This window comes from Tursiops truncatus, chromosome 8 (assembly GCF_011762595.2).
Source record: "Tursiops truncatus isolate mTurTru1 chromosome 8, mTurTru1.mat.Y, whole genome shotgun sequence".
In the NCBI taxonomy this organism is placed as follows: Eukaryota; Metazoa; Chordata; class Mammalia; order Artiodactyla; family Delphinidae; genus Tursiops; species Tursiops truncatus.
In genome coordinates, this window is record NC_047041.1 from 53,505,836 (window position 1) to 53,526,255 (window position 20,420).

Genomic DNA, 20,420 nt, shown 5'->3' on the forward strand with positions numbered 1-20,420 from the left:
TTGGTTCCCAGACCGGGGGTTGGGGCTGAGCTCCTTGGTGGGAGTGCCGAGTCCAAACTGCTAGACTGGGCTTCCCTGGTGGCGCAGTGGTTGGGAGTCTGCCTGTCGATGCAGGGGACACGGGTTCGTGCCCTGGTCCAGGAAGATCCCACATGCCGCAGAGCGGCTGGGCCCGTGAGCCATGGCCGCTGAGCCTGCACGTCCGGAGCCTGTGCTCCGCAGCTGGAGAGGCCACAACAGTGAGAGGCCCGCGTAAAAAAAAAAAAACAAAAAAAACAAACTGCTAGACTAACAGAGTACCTCAGACCCCAGGGAATATTAATTGGAGTGAGGTCTCCCGGAGGTCCTTATCTCAGCACCAAGACCCGGCTCTACCCAACTGCCTGCAAACTCCAGTGCTGGACGCCTTAGGCCAAACAACCATTAAGGCAGGAATACAGCCCCATACATCAGAAAAAATGAGACGACAGAAAAATATGTTACAGACGAAGGAGCAAGGTAAAAACCTACAAAATCAAATAAAGGATTAATAGGCAACCTACCTGAAAAAGAATTCAGAGTAATGATAGTGAAGGTCCAAAATCTCGGAAATAGGATGGAGGCACGGATTAAGAAAATACAAGAAATGTTTAACAAAGACCTAGAAGGACTAAAGAACAAACAAACAGTGATGAACAACACAATAACTGAGATGAAAAATGCGCTAGAAGGAATCAATAGTAGAATAACTGAGGCAGAACACTAAGTAAGTGAGCTGGAAGATTGAATGGTGGGAATAACTGCAGAGGAGCAGAATAAAGAATAGAGTCAGCTGGTAGGCTCCACTCTAAGATGATCCTTTATGTCTTTGGAGGACTGTTAAATATTAGTGTTTTTTGCTGTTTTTCTGTGGCACCCATCAGCTTTTGACTCTCCTGCTAGGAAGACAGAGAAATGCCTGGCTGCTATTTTTTTTTTAAGCCAAAGCAACTGAAGGGAGCTAGGGAGAGGGAGGGAGTCTCATTTTCAATATGTTGATTATCTCTTAATCTTCTCTTCTTCATTATATTTCCTCCCTGTCCTCACCTAGTATTCCCCAAATTAGATCCTTTCTGTCCTAATTTTTATAGAGAACAAACCTCCTATTTCAGTGGTCATTTGGTTATATAGGATAGGGAAGGAGACAGGGGTCCAACTACTTCTTATAGACGCTTCAAACAAATCCCTGCCTCATCCCTGTTTTGGGATGTGTTTTGGTTGTCTTTTTATTTATTTATTTTTTTTGTGGTATGTGGGCCTCTCACTGTTGTGGCCTCTCCTGTTGCAGAGCACAGGCTCTGGGCGCACAGGCCCAGCGGCCATGGCTCACGGGCCCAGCCACTCCGCGGCACGTGGGACCCTCCCGGACCGGGGCACGAACCGGGCAGTTCCCTGCATCGGCAGGCAGACTCTCAACCACTGTGCCACCAGGGAAGCCCTGGTTGTCTTTTTTAAAATCTACAATTCCTGAGTCTTTCTGGGCGTATGGCTAGAATTTATTTGCTCTGTCACGACACCCTCCTCAGTAGGCATTTAGTATTAGATTTCTCAGTTTTGCCATAGACTATTTTTTTTATTTTATTTATTTATTTATTGGCATACTAAGTATTTTTTTAACATCTTTATTGGAATATAATTGCTTTAAATGGTGTGTTAGTTTCTGCTTTATAATGAAGTGAATCAGCTATATATATGTGTGTGTATATATATATATATATATATATATATATATATATACATATACACCCCATATCTCCTCCCTCTTGTGCCTCCCTCCCACCCTCCGTATCCCACCCCTCTAGGTGGTCACAAAGCACTGAGCTGCCTTAGACTTTTTAACTGCTTTCCATCTCTGAAAAATTTGTTGACTTTTCTCATCTGCGTACCTTTCTTCTCCTGTTTTCTTTGTCCTTGTAAGTTTATACCTTTTAAATTTCTTTACGCTTATATGTTAATGAGGTTTTAGGAAAGAATTAGTGATAAACAGATGTGTTCAGTCTGTTGTGTTTTACTGGAAGTCTTAGTAAGAGATGATTTAACCAGTGTTTTCTGAGCTTTGGTCATTTATATATCATACCATTTTTGACATATTTGTTTCACATCTATATTATGGTTTACTTAATGTTTTTAAGTGGACAATTATTTTTTAGTTAAATAAAATTAATTTAAAGAGACTATATTAGTAAAGGTAAAAGAAAATTAATGTCATCAACATAATAACTGCAATTTTTATTTTGTTCATTAAAATATGTACAAGCATACCTCTGAGATATTGCAGGTTCTGTTCCAGACCACCACAGTAAAATGAATATCACAATAAAGCAAGTCACACAAGTTTTTTGATTTCCCAGTGCAGATAAAAGTAATGTCTACACTATACTGTAGTCGATTAAATGTGCAATAGCATTATATCTAAAAAGAATGTACTACCTTAATACTCTATTGCTAAAAAATGTTAACCATAATCTGAGCCTTTAGTGAGTCATTATCTTTTTGCAATAGTAATATCAAAGATCATTGATCACAAATCACCATAACAAATATAATAATGAAAGTTTGAAATATTTCAAGAATTACCAAAAGGTGACAGAGACATGAGGTGAGCAGTGCTGTTGAAAATGGCACTGATAGACTTGTTCGTTGCAGGGTTGAGACAAACCTTCAACTTGTAAAAAATGTAGTACAGTATCTGCAAAGTGCAATAAAGTGAAGCATAGTGAAACAAGGTATGCCTGTACAAGGTTATTAATATAAAAATGATTTTCCTAATGCCACCTAAATCCTCTTGTATACCACTAACACTACCATACCATAAGAGCCGTATTTTGGAACAAAGAAGAGAATTTAGACAAAGAAGAGAATCTGGCTAAGGTGATTGATAGTGATTCACTTAGAATTGGCTGTTTGCCCATTTATTAAGCATCTGTTGGGCATATAATGAGTCGTGCTAGATTCTGAGAATACAAAGGTGAATAAAACACAGTCCTTGCCCTTAAGGATCTTTCAGTCTCCTGGTTTTGTCTGATATACAAATAAATAAGTATCGTAAAGTGTTACAGCTGATTCAGTGGAAGCATGAGGAAGAAATGGTTAATTTTTTTAGGGGAAGAAGGAAAAGTACCATACAGGAGGTGACACTTCAGGATTAGTAGGTGCTCCCTGGGGAGTAGGGTTGAAAATGGAGTTGGATGTAGATGAAGGCATTCTAGGTAGGGAAGTTGGCCTGAGCAAATTATAAGTAATTGGGGAAAAGGGTACTAGAGGAGACCTTAAATAGATGAGGCTAGAAAAGTAGGGAGGGCTAGACATCATGGCGGGACTGGTGTGTATGTATGTATGTATATATGTATGTATGTATGCATGCCCTACTAAGGAATTTAGACTTTATCTTGGAGGCAATGAAAAGCCCTTGAATTAGTCAAGCACTAAACATTTTTGGAGCACTATGCGCCATCCTGTGGAGGACTCAAATTTTTAGACATGATCCCTTTAGTAATTTAGTTGAAGGGAATTAGGGATCAAATAGTAGAACCCAGCTGACAAAAATCTACATTCTTTACCCAAGTAAATTTAGTTTCTATAGTGATCTCCTTTTGAAATTCTAAAACCCAACTTTCCATCCTCCTTTCTAGAGTCTCATCAAGTCCTAGCTCAGCTGTTGGACACTTTGCTTGCAATTGGCACTAAACTCCCAGACAATCAAGCTATCCAGATGCGATTAGTTGATGTAGCCTGCAAGGTAAGAATATAATTGTTAGACATAGGATTGCATCTTTCTTGAACAGTTTTGCATTATCTGGAGAGGTGATATGAGCTGTAAGATCTGCTTACCTCCATCCTAAATCTATAACTGAGAATTGCCAAGGACTCTTAATGGTTTTAAGAGCTGCCTCATTTTTTTGTTTCTTGATGTTGGATTAGGAATAAAGTTGGGTAACTTGTTATAAAATGAGCTTCCTCATCCTCCCAAAAGAAATGAAAATAATCATAGGAACTACCATGTATCCTGTACCTAATACATGCACTCTGCTTATTACAGTACTGTGTACCCAGTTTTTCATTTGTTCCTCATAGTCCTTTAGGGAAGTGCTATTATACCTCTTTTACTAAGGTGGGAATTGAGGTTGGAGAAGTTTAGTTTCCCCAAGTTTTCGCAGTTAGAAAGTTGCAGAACCAGGGCATAAACTCCTTTTTCTGATTCCAAAGTCCATATTCTTTTTATGATACTTTGTTGCCTCAGTAAACAGACCAACTAGACACAAGTGTTTTCGGAAATTTTTTTTGTTTCTCTGATTATACAAAATTGTATGTACATTAGTTGTGCCTTTTTTTTTTTTTTTTTTGCGGTACGCGGGCCTCTCACTGTTGTGGCCCCTCCCGTTGCGGAGCACAGGCTCCGGACGCGCAAGCTCAGTGGCCATGGCTCACGGGCCTAGCCGCTTCGCGGCATGTGGGATCTTCCCAGACCGGGGCACGAACCCGCATCCCCTGCATCGGCAGGCGGACACTCACCCACTGCGCCACCCGGGAAGCCCAGTTGTGCCTTTGGACTTAATTTGGAGCTTTTTATTAGCTGTCTTTTGTGCATAACACCAGTTCCTAAACTTTGTAGAATTGACTACTTTTTTGTTGTTGTTGCTAACATCTTTATTGGAGTACAATTGCTTTACATTGTTGTGTTAGTTTCTGCTGTATAACAAAGTGAATCAGCTATACGCATACATATATCCTCATATCCCCTCCCTCTTGCGTCTCCCTCCCACCCTCCCTATCCCACCCCTCTAGGTGGTCACAGAGCACTGAGCTGCTCTCCTTGTGCTATGTGGCTCCTTCCCACTAGCTATCTGTTTTACATTTGGTAGTGTATATATGTCCATGCCACTCTCTCATTTCATCCCAGCTTACCCTACCCCCTCCCCTTGTCCTCAAGTCCATTCTTGTATGTAGATTTTTTTGATGATGGCCATTCTGACTGGTGTGAGATGATACCTCATTGTAGTTTTGATTTGCATTTCTCTAATGATTAATGATGTTGAGCATCCTTTCATTTGTTTGTTGGCACTCTGTGTATCTTCTTTGGAGAAATGTCTGTTTAGGTCTTCTGCCCATTTTTGGATTGGGTTGTTTGTTTTTTTGATATTGAGCTGCATGAGTGCTTGTATATTTTGGAGAGTAATCCTTTGTCAGTTGCTTCGTTTGCAAATATTTTCTCCCATTCTGAGGGTTGTCTTTTTATCTTGCTTATGGTTTCCTTTGCTGTGCAAAAGCTTTAAAGTTTCATTAGGTCCCAGTTGTTTATTTTTGTTTTTATTTCCATTTCTCTAGGACGTGGTTCATAAAGGATCTTGCTGTGATTTATGTCAAAGAGTGTTCTGACAATTGGCTTTAGTTTTAATCTTTTTGGTAAATTTATTTTGAGAATATAAGGGGACATATGTTTGAATTGTGGAAGGGTTATATTCATGGAATTAGAAAGCCATTTCTGAACCCCAGGAAAGAGTATTTCATTTATCTTAATAAACAATGACAACAATAAACAAACCCAGAACACTTTGAGAAGTACAGTATTGAAAGCTTAAGTGGAAAAAACTAGGGATTATGTGTTTGAGAGAGTAAGTGTATCTCCCATGTGAGAGTATATATATACCTGGGAGGTTTTGCTTGTGAGAGAGGTGTTGTACTCAGTGGATTGTTCTGCTAGAAGTAACAGTTTCTTAAATTTGTTTTGAATAAACCTTTTATTGTAAAAATTTATTCTCATGGAACTTTGGAAAGATACTAAAAAGTATAAAGAAAGAACTACACTCAACCATTATAAAGGCAACCATTATTATTGGTCTTTTGATGTATGCTTTCTGAATTTTTTTTCTGTATACAGATTCATTGCTTTTTTTTTTCCTTTTTTTGTGGTATGCGAGCCCCTCGCTGTTGTGGCCTCTCCCGTCACGGAGCGCAGGCTCCGCGGCCATGGCTCACGGGCCCAGCCGCTCTGCGGCATGTGGGATCCTCCCGGACCAGGGCACAAATCCGTGTCTCCTGCATTGGCAGGCACACTGTCAACCACTGCGCCACCAGGGAAGCCCGATTGCTTTTCTTTTTACACATGTAGCTGTAATCATATTCTATGTTCAATTTTGCTTTTTCACTAACGTAACAAAAGTATTTTCCTTATATTGTAAATGTTTTATAAATATTTTTAATGGTTGCATGGTATTTTGTCCAGTAATTAAACCATAGTTTGTCCTAACTATTCTCCTATTATTGGACATTTATATTGTAGCCATTTTTTAAAATTGTAAATAATAGTACAGTGAATGTGATTAATCTAAAGTATTTTCTGTATTTAGGGTTATTTCCTAAACACAGTTTGTTACAGTAGAATTACTAGATGAAAGCATTTAGAGTTTTTTGTAAGGCTTTTGATACTTTTGCCAAATTGTTTTCCAAAGTATTCCAGTTTATATGCCCATCAACAGTATATGAGAGTGCCTAATTTCACCTGTTTTTCTAACATTGGATATTAAACAAGAGATTAAGATTTAAACAAGCGATAAACCTGTTAATTTGGTAGGAGGAAAATGGAGTTTCATTTTTTTAAATTTCCTTTTTAAAAGATTACTAGTGAGACCTCATATTTGTTCTTCATTTGCCTCTCTTGAGAATGAGCTTTTCATGTTTTCCAGTTTCTCATATGAAGTTTTTGTGCATTTCTTCACCATTTGTAATAGGGTAAATATTTGAACTACCTGGAAATGACATATCTGTCACAAGTTTTTGCAAATTTGCATAAATAAAGACTATGATTCATAGCTACAGTTACTGTTTCTATTGCCTAGTGCTATTTTGTCTGTGATTTTTGCCATACAGTGTGCCATACAGATATGATTCACATACAATAACATTCACTCTTTTGATAGAAATAATGCAAAGTATATTTTTCAACTACAATGGAATGAAATTGGATGAGTAACAGAAAAAAATTAGGAAAAGCACAAATATGTGGAAATTAAACAACATACTCCTATTTAACCAATGGGTCAAAGAAGAAATCAGTAGGGAAATTAGAAAATACTTCGAGATGAGTGAAAATGAAGACACAACATACCCAAACTGGGCTGCATCTAATGCAATGCCGAGAGGGAAATTTATAGCAATTAGTGTCTATAGTAAAAAAGAAGAAAGATCTCATACCAGTACCCTAACCTTCCACCTTAAGACGCTGTATAAAGAAGAGCACACTAAATATAAAGCATGCAGAAGGAAGGAAATACGAAAAACTAGAGGAGAAATTAATGAAATCAAGAGTAGAAAAACATTAGAGAAAAATCAGAGAACCAAAAGCTTGTTATTTGAAAAGATCAACAAAATTGATAAACCTTTAGTTTTGGAAAGGAGGAAAAGAAGGCTCAAATTATTAGAATCAGAAGTGAAAAGAGGCTATTTCTGCTGACCTGACAGAAAAGAAAAGGAGCGTGGGGGCTCAGTAGTTGTGGCACACGGGCTTAGTTGCCTGACGGTGTGTGGGATCTTAGTTCCCCGACCAGGGATTGAACCACGTCCCCTGCATTGGAAGGCGGATTCTTAACCACTGGACCAGCAGGGAAGTCCTTTATCCTTATTATTTTTTTGAAGTTCATATTGTTCCTTTATATATTTTTAAAATGTAAGATGTGAATCTGCCATATTTTTTGTTTCACAGTAGGAAGAAAGTCATGCTTTTGGGTACTCTTAACGTTTCAAAATTCATCTCATTTTATCCTGTTAGTAATCCTTTGAGGTACATTGTACAGCTAGTCTTCATTTGAGAGATGATGAGATTTAGATTTGGCCAGGAAATTACTCAGTCTTTTCTTGTGTAGGATTCACACAACTGAAATTAGAGGTCTTCTGCTTTCTTTCCTATCTGTGAAGATTTTTCTAGAAGAATAAATATCTTGTCATTTTTGCTTATATGGCTTCCTTAGAGCCTAGTTTAATTCTTTGTTTTTCTGTTTCCATCTCACCTTCTCGTCCATTCTCTCTGTTTCTTCTCTGTTCCTTTAATTCTGTGGCAAAAGTATCAAAACATCAAGCTCTTAAGGCAAAAGATAGAAACATACAGCATTTTAACATTTATCAAATTTGATAAACAGATATTATGTGTTGTTTGTTAGGAGAGGTTGTCTGTTAGAATCATTTCCATTGCTAAGTACACTGAATTTTTTTTTTTTTTTTATTGTACACTGAATTTTTATCTGTGCTTAAAAACAATCCATATTGATGGGAATTGGCGGTCCAGTGGTTAGGACTTAGTGCTGTCAGTGACGTGGCCGGGGTTCAATCTCTGGTCGGGGCCCTAAAATCCCACAAGCCGTGCAGTGTGCTGCCTCCCTCCTCCTCCCAAAAAGAAAAAAATATCCATATTGAAACTGAGTGAGTCAGTAAGGTATTCTTGTCTTATTTAACCTCAGTCTTAGATTTTCTTGATATACTTAATCATTGATTTTTTTTCCTGTAGCAATAGTTTTAAACTGATTGGTTTAGCTTATTTTATTTTTGACGTGGATTGCTCTTATTATCAGGGATGTGGATTGCTTACTCACTCCATTAATAGAGAAATGATGGCACTTTAATGGCCTGGGTATAACACCAAAATAGCATCATCTGCAGAGCAGACACTAGGCAGCTATTAGTGATGATAGCCGTGATGTAAGTAGTGACATGTGGGGGAAGGACATCATAAAACTGTAATTGCTGCCCTGAGGGTGTGATTTAGACTTATGATCTCTTTTGGGCTAACATTCAGTGTGCAGTAATAGGCTGGGTATGAATCCGTGTTGCCTTGGTTACCTTAATAGGAACTAGAATGTTTTAATTTGTTTGAAAATCAAATAAAGTATTTGTAACAATTGCAGTAGTCTTCCAGGGGCTGGTGGTTCAGTTAACAGTTTAGTTATGACAAATGATGCTTCCATACTAAATAAAAATAGTTTAAAAAAAAAGAACAACTTTGCTGTATTAACTCTGACAGAGAGTCATTGTCAGCTTCATATCTGGAAATTTCTCTTAACTTCTCAGTTTCAGTGTGTTATTTTGTTGGATAATTTTGAGCCCTTACTATACATGACGTTGTGATCACTTAAAAGTATATGTTTCACATTTCTGTAGCTTAAATAACTTGGAGGCATGAACTAACTCTGATCTAAAATGCTTGATTGAGACATTTTTATAAGGAGACAATACCTCTCTGAGAGCCCCACCCTCTGCACCTGAGCTTTCTCTCCAGGTTTCCTTTGTTCCCTCCTCTAAGTAAGCCTACCTGCCTAGTCTAACTTCACATAGAACATAGCTTCACACAGAAAGTTCAGGTCCATTTAGTTCAGGAATTTCCCCTTGGAGCATTCTGATGTGAACCATTAACAGGTGCTTAGTACCTTTCCTGACAGACTGCCCTCTTATTAGACAGCTATCACTGGAAAGTTTATGCTTGTGTGTTCCAGATCAGCAGGGCTGTTTTATCCAGCTGGCCCACTTTTACCTCTGACCCTTCTCTGTTTTCTCTTTTTTGCCACTACCTGTCCTTCTTTTCCCCACTTGTTTCCCTTCTCTTCTTAAGCAGGTTGTTTTTTTTTTTTTTTTTTTGCGGTACGCAGGCCTCTCACTGTTGTGGCCTCTCGCGTTGCGGAGCACAGGCTCCGGACGCGCAGGCTCAGCGGCCATGGCTCACGGGCCCAGCCGCTCCGCGGCATGTGGGATCTTCCCGGACCGGGGCACGAACCCGCATCCCCTGCATCGGCAGGCGGACTCTCAACCACTGCGCCACCAGGGAAGCCCTAAACTTTCATTTTTCAAAACAATCTCTAACTTGGGAATTCTCTGGTGGTCCAGTGGTTAGGACTTGGTGCTTTCAGTGCCGAGGGCCCGGATTCAATCCCTGGTCAGGGAACTAAGATTCCCCAAGCCATGTGGTGTGGCCTTAAAAAAAAACAAAAACAAACTCTCAAACTTGAAGAAAAATTGCAAGCACAGTAATAAAGAACTTTCTTTTCTTGTGAACCATTTTAGAGTAAGTTGCTAACATGGTGCCCCATTACTCTTCAATACTTCAGTTTGTGTTTCCTATAAACAAAGATGCTCTCCTTCATAACCTCAATATGACCATCAAAATCAGGACACTAACAACAACATGTTACCATTTAATCCTCAAACCTCATTCAAATTTCAGTATTTATTCCAATGTCCTTTATAGGAAAAGAATCCAGTTCAGAATCACATCTTGCATTGATTGTCAACATATCTCATCAGTCTTTTTCTTTTTTAAAAAAATTAATTAATTAATTAATTGATTTTTTGGGGGGGCGTTCGGTCTTTTATTCCCCAATACTGTATATTTATTTATCCATAAATTGTATATATTTATTTATTTTAAAATTTTATTTTATTTATTTTTGGTTGCATTGGGTCTTTTTTTTTTAACATCTTTATTGGAGTATAATTGCTTCACAGTGGTGTGTTAGTTTCTGCTTTATAACAAAGTAAATCAGCTGTACATATACATGCATCCCCATATCTTCCTCCCTCTTGCGTCTCCCTCCCACCCCCCCATCCCACCCCCCCATCCCACCCCTCTAGGTGGTCACAGAGCACCGAGCTGATCTCCCTGTGCTATGCGGCTGCTTCCCACTAGCTATCTATTTTACGTTTGGTAGTGTATATATGTCCATGCCACTCCCACTTTGTCACAGCTTACCCTTCCCCCTCCCCATATCCTCAAGTCCATTCTCTAGTAGGTCTGTGTCTTTATTCCTGTCTTACCACTAGGTTCTTCATGACATTTTTTTTCTTAAATTCCATATATATGTATTAGCATACGGTATTTGTCTTTCTCTTTCTGACTTACTTCACTCTGTATGACAGACTCTAGGTCCATCCACCTCATTACAAATAGCTCAATTTCGTTTCTTTTTATGGCTGAGTAATATTCCATTGTATATATGTGCCACATCTTCTTTCTCCATTCATCTGATGATGGACACTTAGGTTGTTTCCATCTCCTGGCTATTGTAAATAGAGCTGCAATGAACATTTGGTACATGACTCTTTTTGAATTATGGTTTTCTCAGGGTGTATGCCCAGTAGTGGGATTGCTGGGTTGTATGGTAGTTCTATTTGTAGTTTTTTAAGGAACCTCCATACTGTTCTCCATAGTGGCTGTACCAATTCACATTCCCACCAGCAGTGCAAGAGTGTTCCCTTGTCTCCACACCCTCTCCAGCATTTATTGTTTCTAGATTTTTTGATGATGGCCATTCTGACTCGGGTGAGATGATATCTCATTGTAGTTTTGATTTGCATTTCTCTAATGATTAATGATGTTGAGCATTCTTTCATGTGTTCGTTGGCAGTCTGTATATCTTCTTTGGAGAAATGTCTATTTAGGTCTTCTGCCCATTTTTGGATTGGGTTGTTTGTTTTTTTGTTATTGAGCTGCATGAGCTGCTTGTAAATTTTGGAGATTAATCCTTTGTCAGTCGCTTCATTTGCAAATATTTTCTCCCATTCTGAGGGTTGTCTTTTGGTCTTGTTTATGGTTTCCTTTGCTGTGCAAAAGCTTTGAAGTTTCATTAGGTCCCATTTGTTTATTTTTGTTTTTATTTCCATTTCTCAAGGAGGTGGGTCAAAAAGGACCTTGCTGTGATTTATGTCATAGAGTGTTCTGTCTATGTTTTCCTCTAAGAGTTTGAGAGTGTCTGGCCTTACATTTAGGTCTTTAATCCATTTTGAGCTTATTTTTGTGTATGGTGTTAGGGAGTGATCTAATCTCATACTTGTATATGTAACTGTCCAATTTTCTCAGCACCACCTATTGAAGAGTCTGTCCTTTATCCACTGTACATTCCTGCCTCCTTTATCAAAGATAAGGTGACGATATGTGTGTGGGTTTATCTCTGGGCTTTCTATCCTGTTCCATTGATCTACCTTTCTGTTTTTGTGCCATTACCATACTGTCTTGATTACTGTAGCTTTGTAGTATGGTCTGAAGTCAGGGAGCCTGCTTCCTCCAGCTCCGTTTTCATTCTCAAGATTGCTTTGGCTCTTTGAGTTCTTTTGTGTTTCCATACCAGTTGTGAAATTTTTTGTTCTAGTTCTGTGAAAAATTCCATTGGCAGTTAGATAGGGATTGCATTGAATCTGTAGATTGCTTTGGGTAGTAGAGTCATTTTCACAATGTTGATTCTTCCAATCCAAGAACATGGTATATCTCTCCATCTATTTGTATCATCTTTAATTTCTTTCATCAGTGTCTTATAATTTTCTGCATACAGGTCTTTTGTCTCCTTAGGTAGGTTTATTCCTAGATATTTTATTCTTTTTGTTGCAATGGTAAATGGGAGTGTTTTCTTGATTTCACTTTCAGATTTTGCATCATTAGTGTATAGGCATGCCAGAGATTTCTGTGCATTAATTTTGTATCCTGCTACTTTACCAAATTCATTGATTAGCTCTAGTAGTTTTCTGGTAGCATCTTTAGGTTTCTCTATGTATAGTATCTTGTCATCTGCAAACAGTGACAGCTTTACTTCTTTTCCAATTTGGATTCCTTTTATTTCCTTTTGTTCTCTGATTGCTGTGGCTAAAACTTCCAAAACTATGTTGAATAAGAGTGGTGAGAGTGGGCAGCCTTGTCTTGTTCCTGATCTTAGTGGAAATGCTTTCAGTTTTTCACCATTGAGGACGATGTTGGCTGTGGGTTTGTCATATATGGCCTCTGTTATGTTGAGGGTTTTTATCATAAATGGTACCTACTTTCTGGAGGGTTTTTATCATAAATGGTGTTGAATTTTGTCAAAAGCTTTCTCTGCATCTATTGAGATGACCATATATTTTTTCTTCTTCAATTTGTTAATATGGTGTATTACATTGATTGATTTGCATATATTGAAGAATCCTTGCATTCCTGGGATAGACCCCACTTGATCATGGTGTGTGATCCTTTTAATGTGCTGTTGGATTCTGTTTGCTAGTATTTTGTTGAGGATTTTTGCATCTATGTTCATCAGTGATATTGGCCTGTAGTTTTCTTTCTTTGTGACATCCTTGTCTGGTTTTGGTATCAGGGTGATGGTGTCCTCGTAGAATGAGTTTGGGAGTGTTCCTCCCTCTGCTATATTTTGGAAGAGTTTGAGAAGGATAGGTGTTAGCTCTTCTCTAAATGTTTCATAGAATTCGCCTGTGAAGCCATCTGGTCCTGGCCTTTTGTTTGTTGGAAGATTTTTAATCACAGTTTCAATTTCAGTGCTTGTGATTGGTCTGTTCATATTTTCTGTTTCTTCCTGATTCAGTCTTGGCAGGTTGTGCATTTCTAAGAATTTGTCCATTTCTTCCAGGTTGTCCATTTTATTGGCATAGAGTTGCTTATAGTAATCTCTCATGATCTTTTGTATTTCTGCAGTGTCAGTTGTTACTTCTCCTTTTTCATTTCTAATTCTATTGATTTGAGTCCTCTCCCTTTTTTTCTTGATGAGTCTGGCTAAAGGTTTATCAATTTTGTTTATCTTCTCAAAGAAGTAGCTTTTAGTTTTATTGATCCTTATTATTGTTTCCTTCATTTCTTTTTTATTTCTTTCTGATCTGATCTTTATGATTTCTTTCCTTCTGCTAACTTGGGGGATTTTTTGTTCTTCTTTCTCTAATTGCTTTAGGTGTAAGGTTAGGTTGTTTATTTGAGATGTTTCTTGTTTGAGGTGGGATTTTATTGCTGTAAACTTCCCTCTTAGAAGTCCTTTTGCTGCATCCCATAGGTTTTGGGTTGTCGTGTTTTCATTGTCATTTGTTTCTAGTTATTTTTTGATTTCCCTTTGATTTCTTCAGTGATCTCTTGGTTATTTAGTAGTGTATTGTTTAGCCTCCTTGTGCTTGTATTTTTTTACAGTTTTTTTCCTGTAATTGATATCTAGTCTCATGGCGTTGTGGTTGGAAAAGATACTTGATATGACTTCAGTTTTCTTACATTTACCAGGGCTTAATTTGTGACCCAGGATATGATCTATCCTGGAGAATGTTCCATGAGCATTTGAGAAGAAAGTGTATTGTGTTGTTTTTGGATGGATTGTCCTATAAATATCAGTTAAGTCCATCTTGTTTAATGTATCATTCAAAGCTTGTGTTTTCTTATTTATTTTCATTTTGGGTGACCTGTCCATTGGTGAAAGTGGGGTGTTAAAGTCCCCTATATGATTGTGTTACTGTCAATTTCCCTTTTTATGGCTGTTAACACTGCCTTATGTACTGAGGTGCTCCTATGTTGGGTGCATATATATTTATAATTGTTATATCTTCTTCTTTGATTGATCCCTTGATCATTATGTAGTTTTTTTCTTTGTCTTTTGTAATAGTCTTTATTTCAAAGTCTACTTTGTCTGATATGAGAATTGCTACTCCAGCTTTCTTTTTATTTCCATTTGCATGGAATATATTTTTCTATCCCCTCACTTTCAGTGTGTATGTGTCCCTAGATCTGAAGTGGGTCTCTTGTAGATAGCATATATACGGGTGTTGTTTTTGTATCCATTCAGCCAGTCTGTGTCTTTTGTTTGGAGCATTTAATCCATTTACATTTAAGGTAGTTATTGATATGTATGTTCCTATTACCATTTTCTTAATTGTTTTGGGTTTGTTATTGTAGGTTTTTTCTTTCTGTTGTGTTTCCTGCCTAGAGAAGTTCCTTTAGCATTTGTTGTAAAGCTGGTTTGGTAGTGCTGAATTCTCTTAGCTTTTGCTTGTCTGTGAAGATTTTAATTTCTCTGTCGAATCTGAATGAGGTCCTTGCTGGGTAGAGAAATCTTGGTTGTAGGGGGTAGAGTAATCTTGGTTGTAGGTTTTTCCATTTCATCATTTTAAATATGTCCTGCTACTCCCTTCTGGCTTGCAGAGTTTCTGCTGAAAGATCAGCTGTTAACCTTATGGGGATTCCCTTGTATGTTATTTGTTGTTTTTCCCTTGCTGCTTTTAATATTTTTTCTTTGTCTGCATTGGGTCTTCATTGCTGTGCTCAGGCCTTCTTTAGTTGAGGCGAGCAGGGGCTACTCTTCTTTGCGGTGCGCGGGATTCTCATTGCGTGGGCTTCACTAGTTGTGTCGCATGGCCTTGGTTGCTCCGGGTCATGTGGGATCTTCCTGGACCAGGGCTCGAACCCATGTCCCCTGCATTGGCAGGCTGATTCTTAACCAGTGCGCCACCAGGGAAGCCCCAGTCTTTTTCAATTTGGAATGATTCTTCAGTCTTCACTTCATTTCATTAACTTGACACTTTTGAAAATTATAGGACAGTAATTTTGTAGAATATTCCTGAATTTGGGTTTGTCTGATATTTTCTCATAATTAGATTCAAGTTTTCCACCTTTGACACGAATATCACAGACTTGATGCTGTTCTGTTCTCATTGTATCCTATTAGGCGGTACACCATTTTGATTTGTTCCCATTGGTGATGATGTTTACTTTGATCACTTGGTTAAGGTGTTGTCTGTCAGATTTCTTCACTATGAAGTTACTCTTTCTTTTTGAAATGAATAAATATTTTGTGGCATGGTACTACTACTTTGAAACGATGTAAATTGTCCTCCAACTTTCAATTTATTTATTTATATCAGTTATGGACTCAGATTTCTTGTTTATTCAATGTTATAATCTATTACTGTCATTATTCATCTTGTTCAAGTTCCCTGATTTTGCCAGGTGGGAACCCCTTCAGGCTGGCTTCTATGTCCTTTTGACTTTTCTCTTCAGTTACCCCTTTATCAGCTTGGGGGTTAGGGGCACTGACACTTTGAATAGTCAGAAATTCACATTTAACTTATAGTTGACCCTCCATATATGCAGTTCCTCAGTATACCCACTTCCTTTGTATCCACAGTGCTACATCCACAATTCAACCATCCACGAACTGTGTAGTACTGTAGTATTTGCTATTGAAAAAAAACTGTGTATAAGTGGACCCACTCAGTTCAAACCATGTTGTTCAAGGGTCAACTGTATATTTTTTTTAATGCGTCATTTCTTTCTGGCACAATAAAATATTTCAGGCCCACCTTGTACTTTCTCTAGTCTACCCCTGGAATGAGCTTTTCTCCAAGAAGCCCTGGTTCCTCTTAGTGGCGAAATATATTTTGAAACCAAGTTCTGGGTACTAAGTGTGGTTGTTGCTGTTGAGGTGTTGCTACTCTTGGGCCCTCTCAGTGGAGAGAGCTAGCGGAGATACATACACATATATATATATTAGATATATATATTCTAATGTAATGTCTATATATATCATATACAAACATATATATCTGTATTTTTATTTCTATATCTGTATGTAAGAAAAATCATGTTCTCATCTCTCCTTGTAAGTCAAACCCAACACTATAGTGTTTACTTGACAGTGTTTTTCTAGTATTTGTAACTTCTTTCTTAGACAGTATTATCCTTAATATATTTACTTATTTGATGTATCTTCCTGTTCAGTTTTGTATATGTGTGAATGTGTGTATGTTACTTCCACAAAGTGTCAGTGGCCTGGTTTGCTAATCATAAGAATTGGGTGTTCCTGAAAAAACCATAATTCAAAAAGGGTCATGTATCACAATGTTCATTGCAGCTCTATTTACAATAGCCAGGACATGGAAGCAACCTACGTGTCCATCAAGAGATGAATGGATAAAGATGTGACACATATATACAATGGAATATTACTCAGCCATGAAAAGAAATGAACTTGAACTATTTGTAGTGAGGTGGATGGACCTAGAGTCTGTCATACAGAGTGAAGTCAGAAAGAGAAAAACAAATACCGTATGCTAACACATATATATGGAATCTAAAAAAAAAAAAAAGGTTCTGAAGAACCTTGGGGCAGGACAGGAATAAAGACGCAGATTTAGAGAAGGGACTTGAGGACAAGGCTGGGGGAAGGGTAAGCTGAGACAAAGTGAGAGAGTGGCATGGACTTATATATACTACCAAATATAAAATAGATAGCTAGTAGGAAGCAGCTGCATAGCACAGGGAGATCAGCTCAGTGCTTTGTGACCACCTTGAGGGGTGGGATAGGGAGGGTGGGAGGGAGACGCAAGAGGGAGGAGATATGGGCATATATGTATATGTATAGCTGATTCACTTTTTTATACAGTAGAAACTAACACACCATTGTAAAGCAATTGTATTCCAATAAAGATGATTAAAAGAAGGGGGTATTAATTTAGTATCACTGTGTTTATCAGGCAGTAATTAGAAACCCAAGCAGTTTGTCATGGCTGGAGAATAGTGATACTTGGGAGTAGCAATATAAATGTATGTAAAGAAAACAGGTATTGTAGAACTTTTAAGTATTTAAGGTTCAAATGCCCAACTCTGAACATAGTAAGCAAAGTTTTAGAAATCATGACATTATTTATTTATGAAGCTGGATAGGGAAAAGAGCTCTAGATGGAGTGTCAGGAGACTTGGATTCCAGTATCAACTGTTCCACTAGGTTATCCTTGCGTTATTAGACATATCACTTAATCATTATCATCCTATAAAATAGGGAATTGGTGAAGGCACAAGGAGAGAGATGGGTGATTACTGAGGGTACTTTCAGAGACTCTATGTCCCAGTGTTAGAGTGAGCAAGAGGGAAACTTGTGTGATTTCAATCAGTGATTTCATTTATGGGTAGAAAATCCTGGAAAATTTGAACTTGAAGGGAATATCCAAAGATATTATTTTGTGAACTTGAAGGGAATATCTGAAGATACTCTTTTGTATTGACAATTTTACATGCAGTAATCTCATTATTTTAGACTATAGTAATAATAGCTAATAGTCATATTATGCTTTATAATATATAAAGTTTTTTTTTAACATTTATATTCTTATTTGAGCCTTATGATACACCTGTAAGTTAGGTAAGGCAGATATTATTGTTCCTTCTTTATAAATGAGGAAAGTGAGACCCTAAGAGGTCCAGTTGCTTGATCAATGTTACATATATAGAGTCAGAGCTGAAATTTGAAGCTAGGTCTTTTTTTTTCAATCTATATATACTTTATAATATGGAAATTTTCAAATTTATTTATTCTTTCCAGTTTTTGGTGTAAATTTGACAATTATTTATGCTTTGTAATCTTTTTCATGTTTTTTCCTTCCACTTTTTGTTGTAGTCTGCTGTAATATTTTTAAGGAAATCCCTGACATGTTATTTAAATTATAAATACTTAAGTATGTCTCTAACTGATAATAACTGATATGTTTTTAATATAGCCATGATGCAGTTATTATCAGTTATTCCATATCATCTCATACCAGTTCATATTAAAATTTTTTAAATTGCAATAAATATCTTTTTGTAGTTGGTTTTGTTTTTTTGTTTTTTGGATTAGCGTGTATTACCTTTGGATAGTCTCTTGAATTTCTTTTAATCAGTAACAGTAGCCTCTTTTGTTTTTCCTTTAATTGCCACAGATTTATTGAAGAAACTGGATCATTGGTCTTGTTTATGTCCTACATTCTGGATTTGATTGCTTCCTTTTGGTGTCATATATATGTTGACAGTGGGAACCCCTACAGATTGGCTTCTGTGTCCTTTTGATCTGGACTCAATTAGTCCTTGATATTTCCTTGCTTTTTGGCACAAGGTGTCCCAGGTTCTTCTTACATATTTCTTGCCCAGCCCTTAAATTAGTCATTTCATTAAAGTATTTTCAGTTCCTGTTATTGCATTATGCAAATAGCCTATTTCAGTAGCAGTGGACTAGGATTGAGAGAGAGATAACTGAAAATTTGTTAAAAATGATGGTGAGAAGTGCCAAAATGAAAAAGATTGACAGTATTAAGGGTCGACAAAGATGTGGCGTATCTGGAACATTTACATATCACTGGTGGGAGTGTAAATAAGTTCAATTAGTACAACCACTTTGGAATACTATTTGGCAGTCTCATCTTAAGCTGAACATATACATGTCCTGTGACCCAGCAATTTCACTTCTTACTGTATATTCAGCAGAAATGTGAATATGTATACCAAAAGCCACATTCAAGAATAAGCAGAGAGCATTATTTAGAACAGCCCCAAACTGGAAATAACCCAAATATCTGTCAGCAGTAGAAAGGATAAATGGATTATGGTGTGTACACAAATGGAATACTGTCCAGTAATGAGAATGAATAAACCATTGCTATAATGCCATACTATGGGCGGTTCTCACCAACATAATATTAAGCAAAGGAAGCCAGACACTATTTGATTTTATAAAGTAGAAAACTAGACAAAATATATGTTAGAAGTCAAGATAATGGCTATTTTTTGTTGTTGAAGTATAGTTGATTTACAGTATTATATGTTTCAGGTGTACAACACAGTGATTTAGTATTTTTATAGGTTATACTGTATTTAAAATTATTATGAAATATTGGCTATAATCCTGTGCTGTACAATATATCCTTGTAGCTTACTTATTTTATACATAGTAGTTTGTACATCTTAATCCCCTACTCCTATTTTACTCCTCTTCCTCTTCCCACTGGTAACCACTAGTTTCCTCTCTATATCTGTGAGTCTCTGTTTTGTAATATTCATTTGTTTGTTTTATTTTTTTTAGATTCCATTATAAGTGATAACACCCAGTATTTGTCTTTCTCTGTGTGACTTATTTCACTAAGCATAATACCCTCCAGATCCATCTGTGTTGTTGCAAATGGCAAAATTTCATTTTTTTTTATGGTTGAGTAGTATTCCATTGTGTGTGTGTGTGTGTGTGTGTGTACACGTACACCACATCTTCTTTATCCATTTATCTGTTGATGGACATTTGGGTTGCTTCCATATCTTAGCTATTGTAAATAATGCTGCTGTAAACATTGGGTGCATGTATCTTTTCCAAGCAGTGTTTTTGTTTTCTTCAGATATATACCCAGGAGTGGAATTGCTGGATGATATGGTAGTTCTATTTTTAATTTTTTGAGGAACCCCATACTGTTTTCCATAGAGGCTGCACCAATTTTCATTCCCACCAACAGTGTATAAGCGTTCCCCTTTATCCACATCTTTGCCAACATTTGTTATTTGTGTTCTTTTTAATGATTGCCATTCTGACAGGTGTTAGATGATGTCTCATTGTAGTTTTGATTTGCATGTCTCTGATGATTAGCGATGTTGAGCATCTTTTCATGTGCCTCTTGGCCATTTGTATGTCTTTGGAAAAATGTTCAGGTCTTCTGCCTAATTTGTAATCAGGTTGTTTGGGTTTTTTTGATATTGAGGTATATGAGCTGTCTATATGTTTGGAATATTAACCCCTTATTGGTCATGTAATTTGCAAATATTTTCTCCGATTCACTAGGTTGTCTTTTTTGTCAGTGGTTTCCTTTGCTGTGCAAAAGCTTTTAAGTTTAATTAGGTCCCA

At 37.3% G+C, this 20,420-nt stretch overlaps 1 protein-coding gene across 4 annotated transcripts in view; it reads left to right on the forward strand.

Annotated features, from left to right (window-relative positions):
- INTS4 (integrator complex subunit 4) overlaps window positions 1–20,420 on the forward strand; it is a 133,317-nt gene that overhangs the window by 21,045 nt on the left and 91,852 nt on the right. For all 4 annotated transcript variants that reach the window (XM_019948670.3, XM_033862194.2, XM_073808388.1 and 1 more), the window contains exon 4: window positions 3,651–3,757. In XM_019948670.3, coding sequence (XP_019804229.1) covers window positions 3,651–3,757 — 107 coding nt within the window. The remainder of the gene's footprint in view (window positions 1–3,650; window positions 3,758–20,420) is intronic.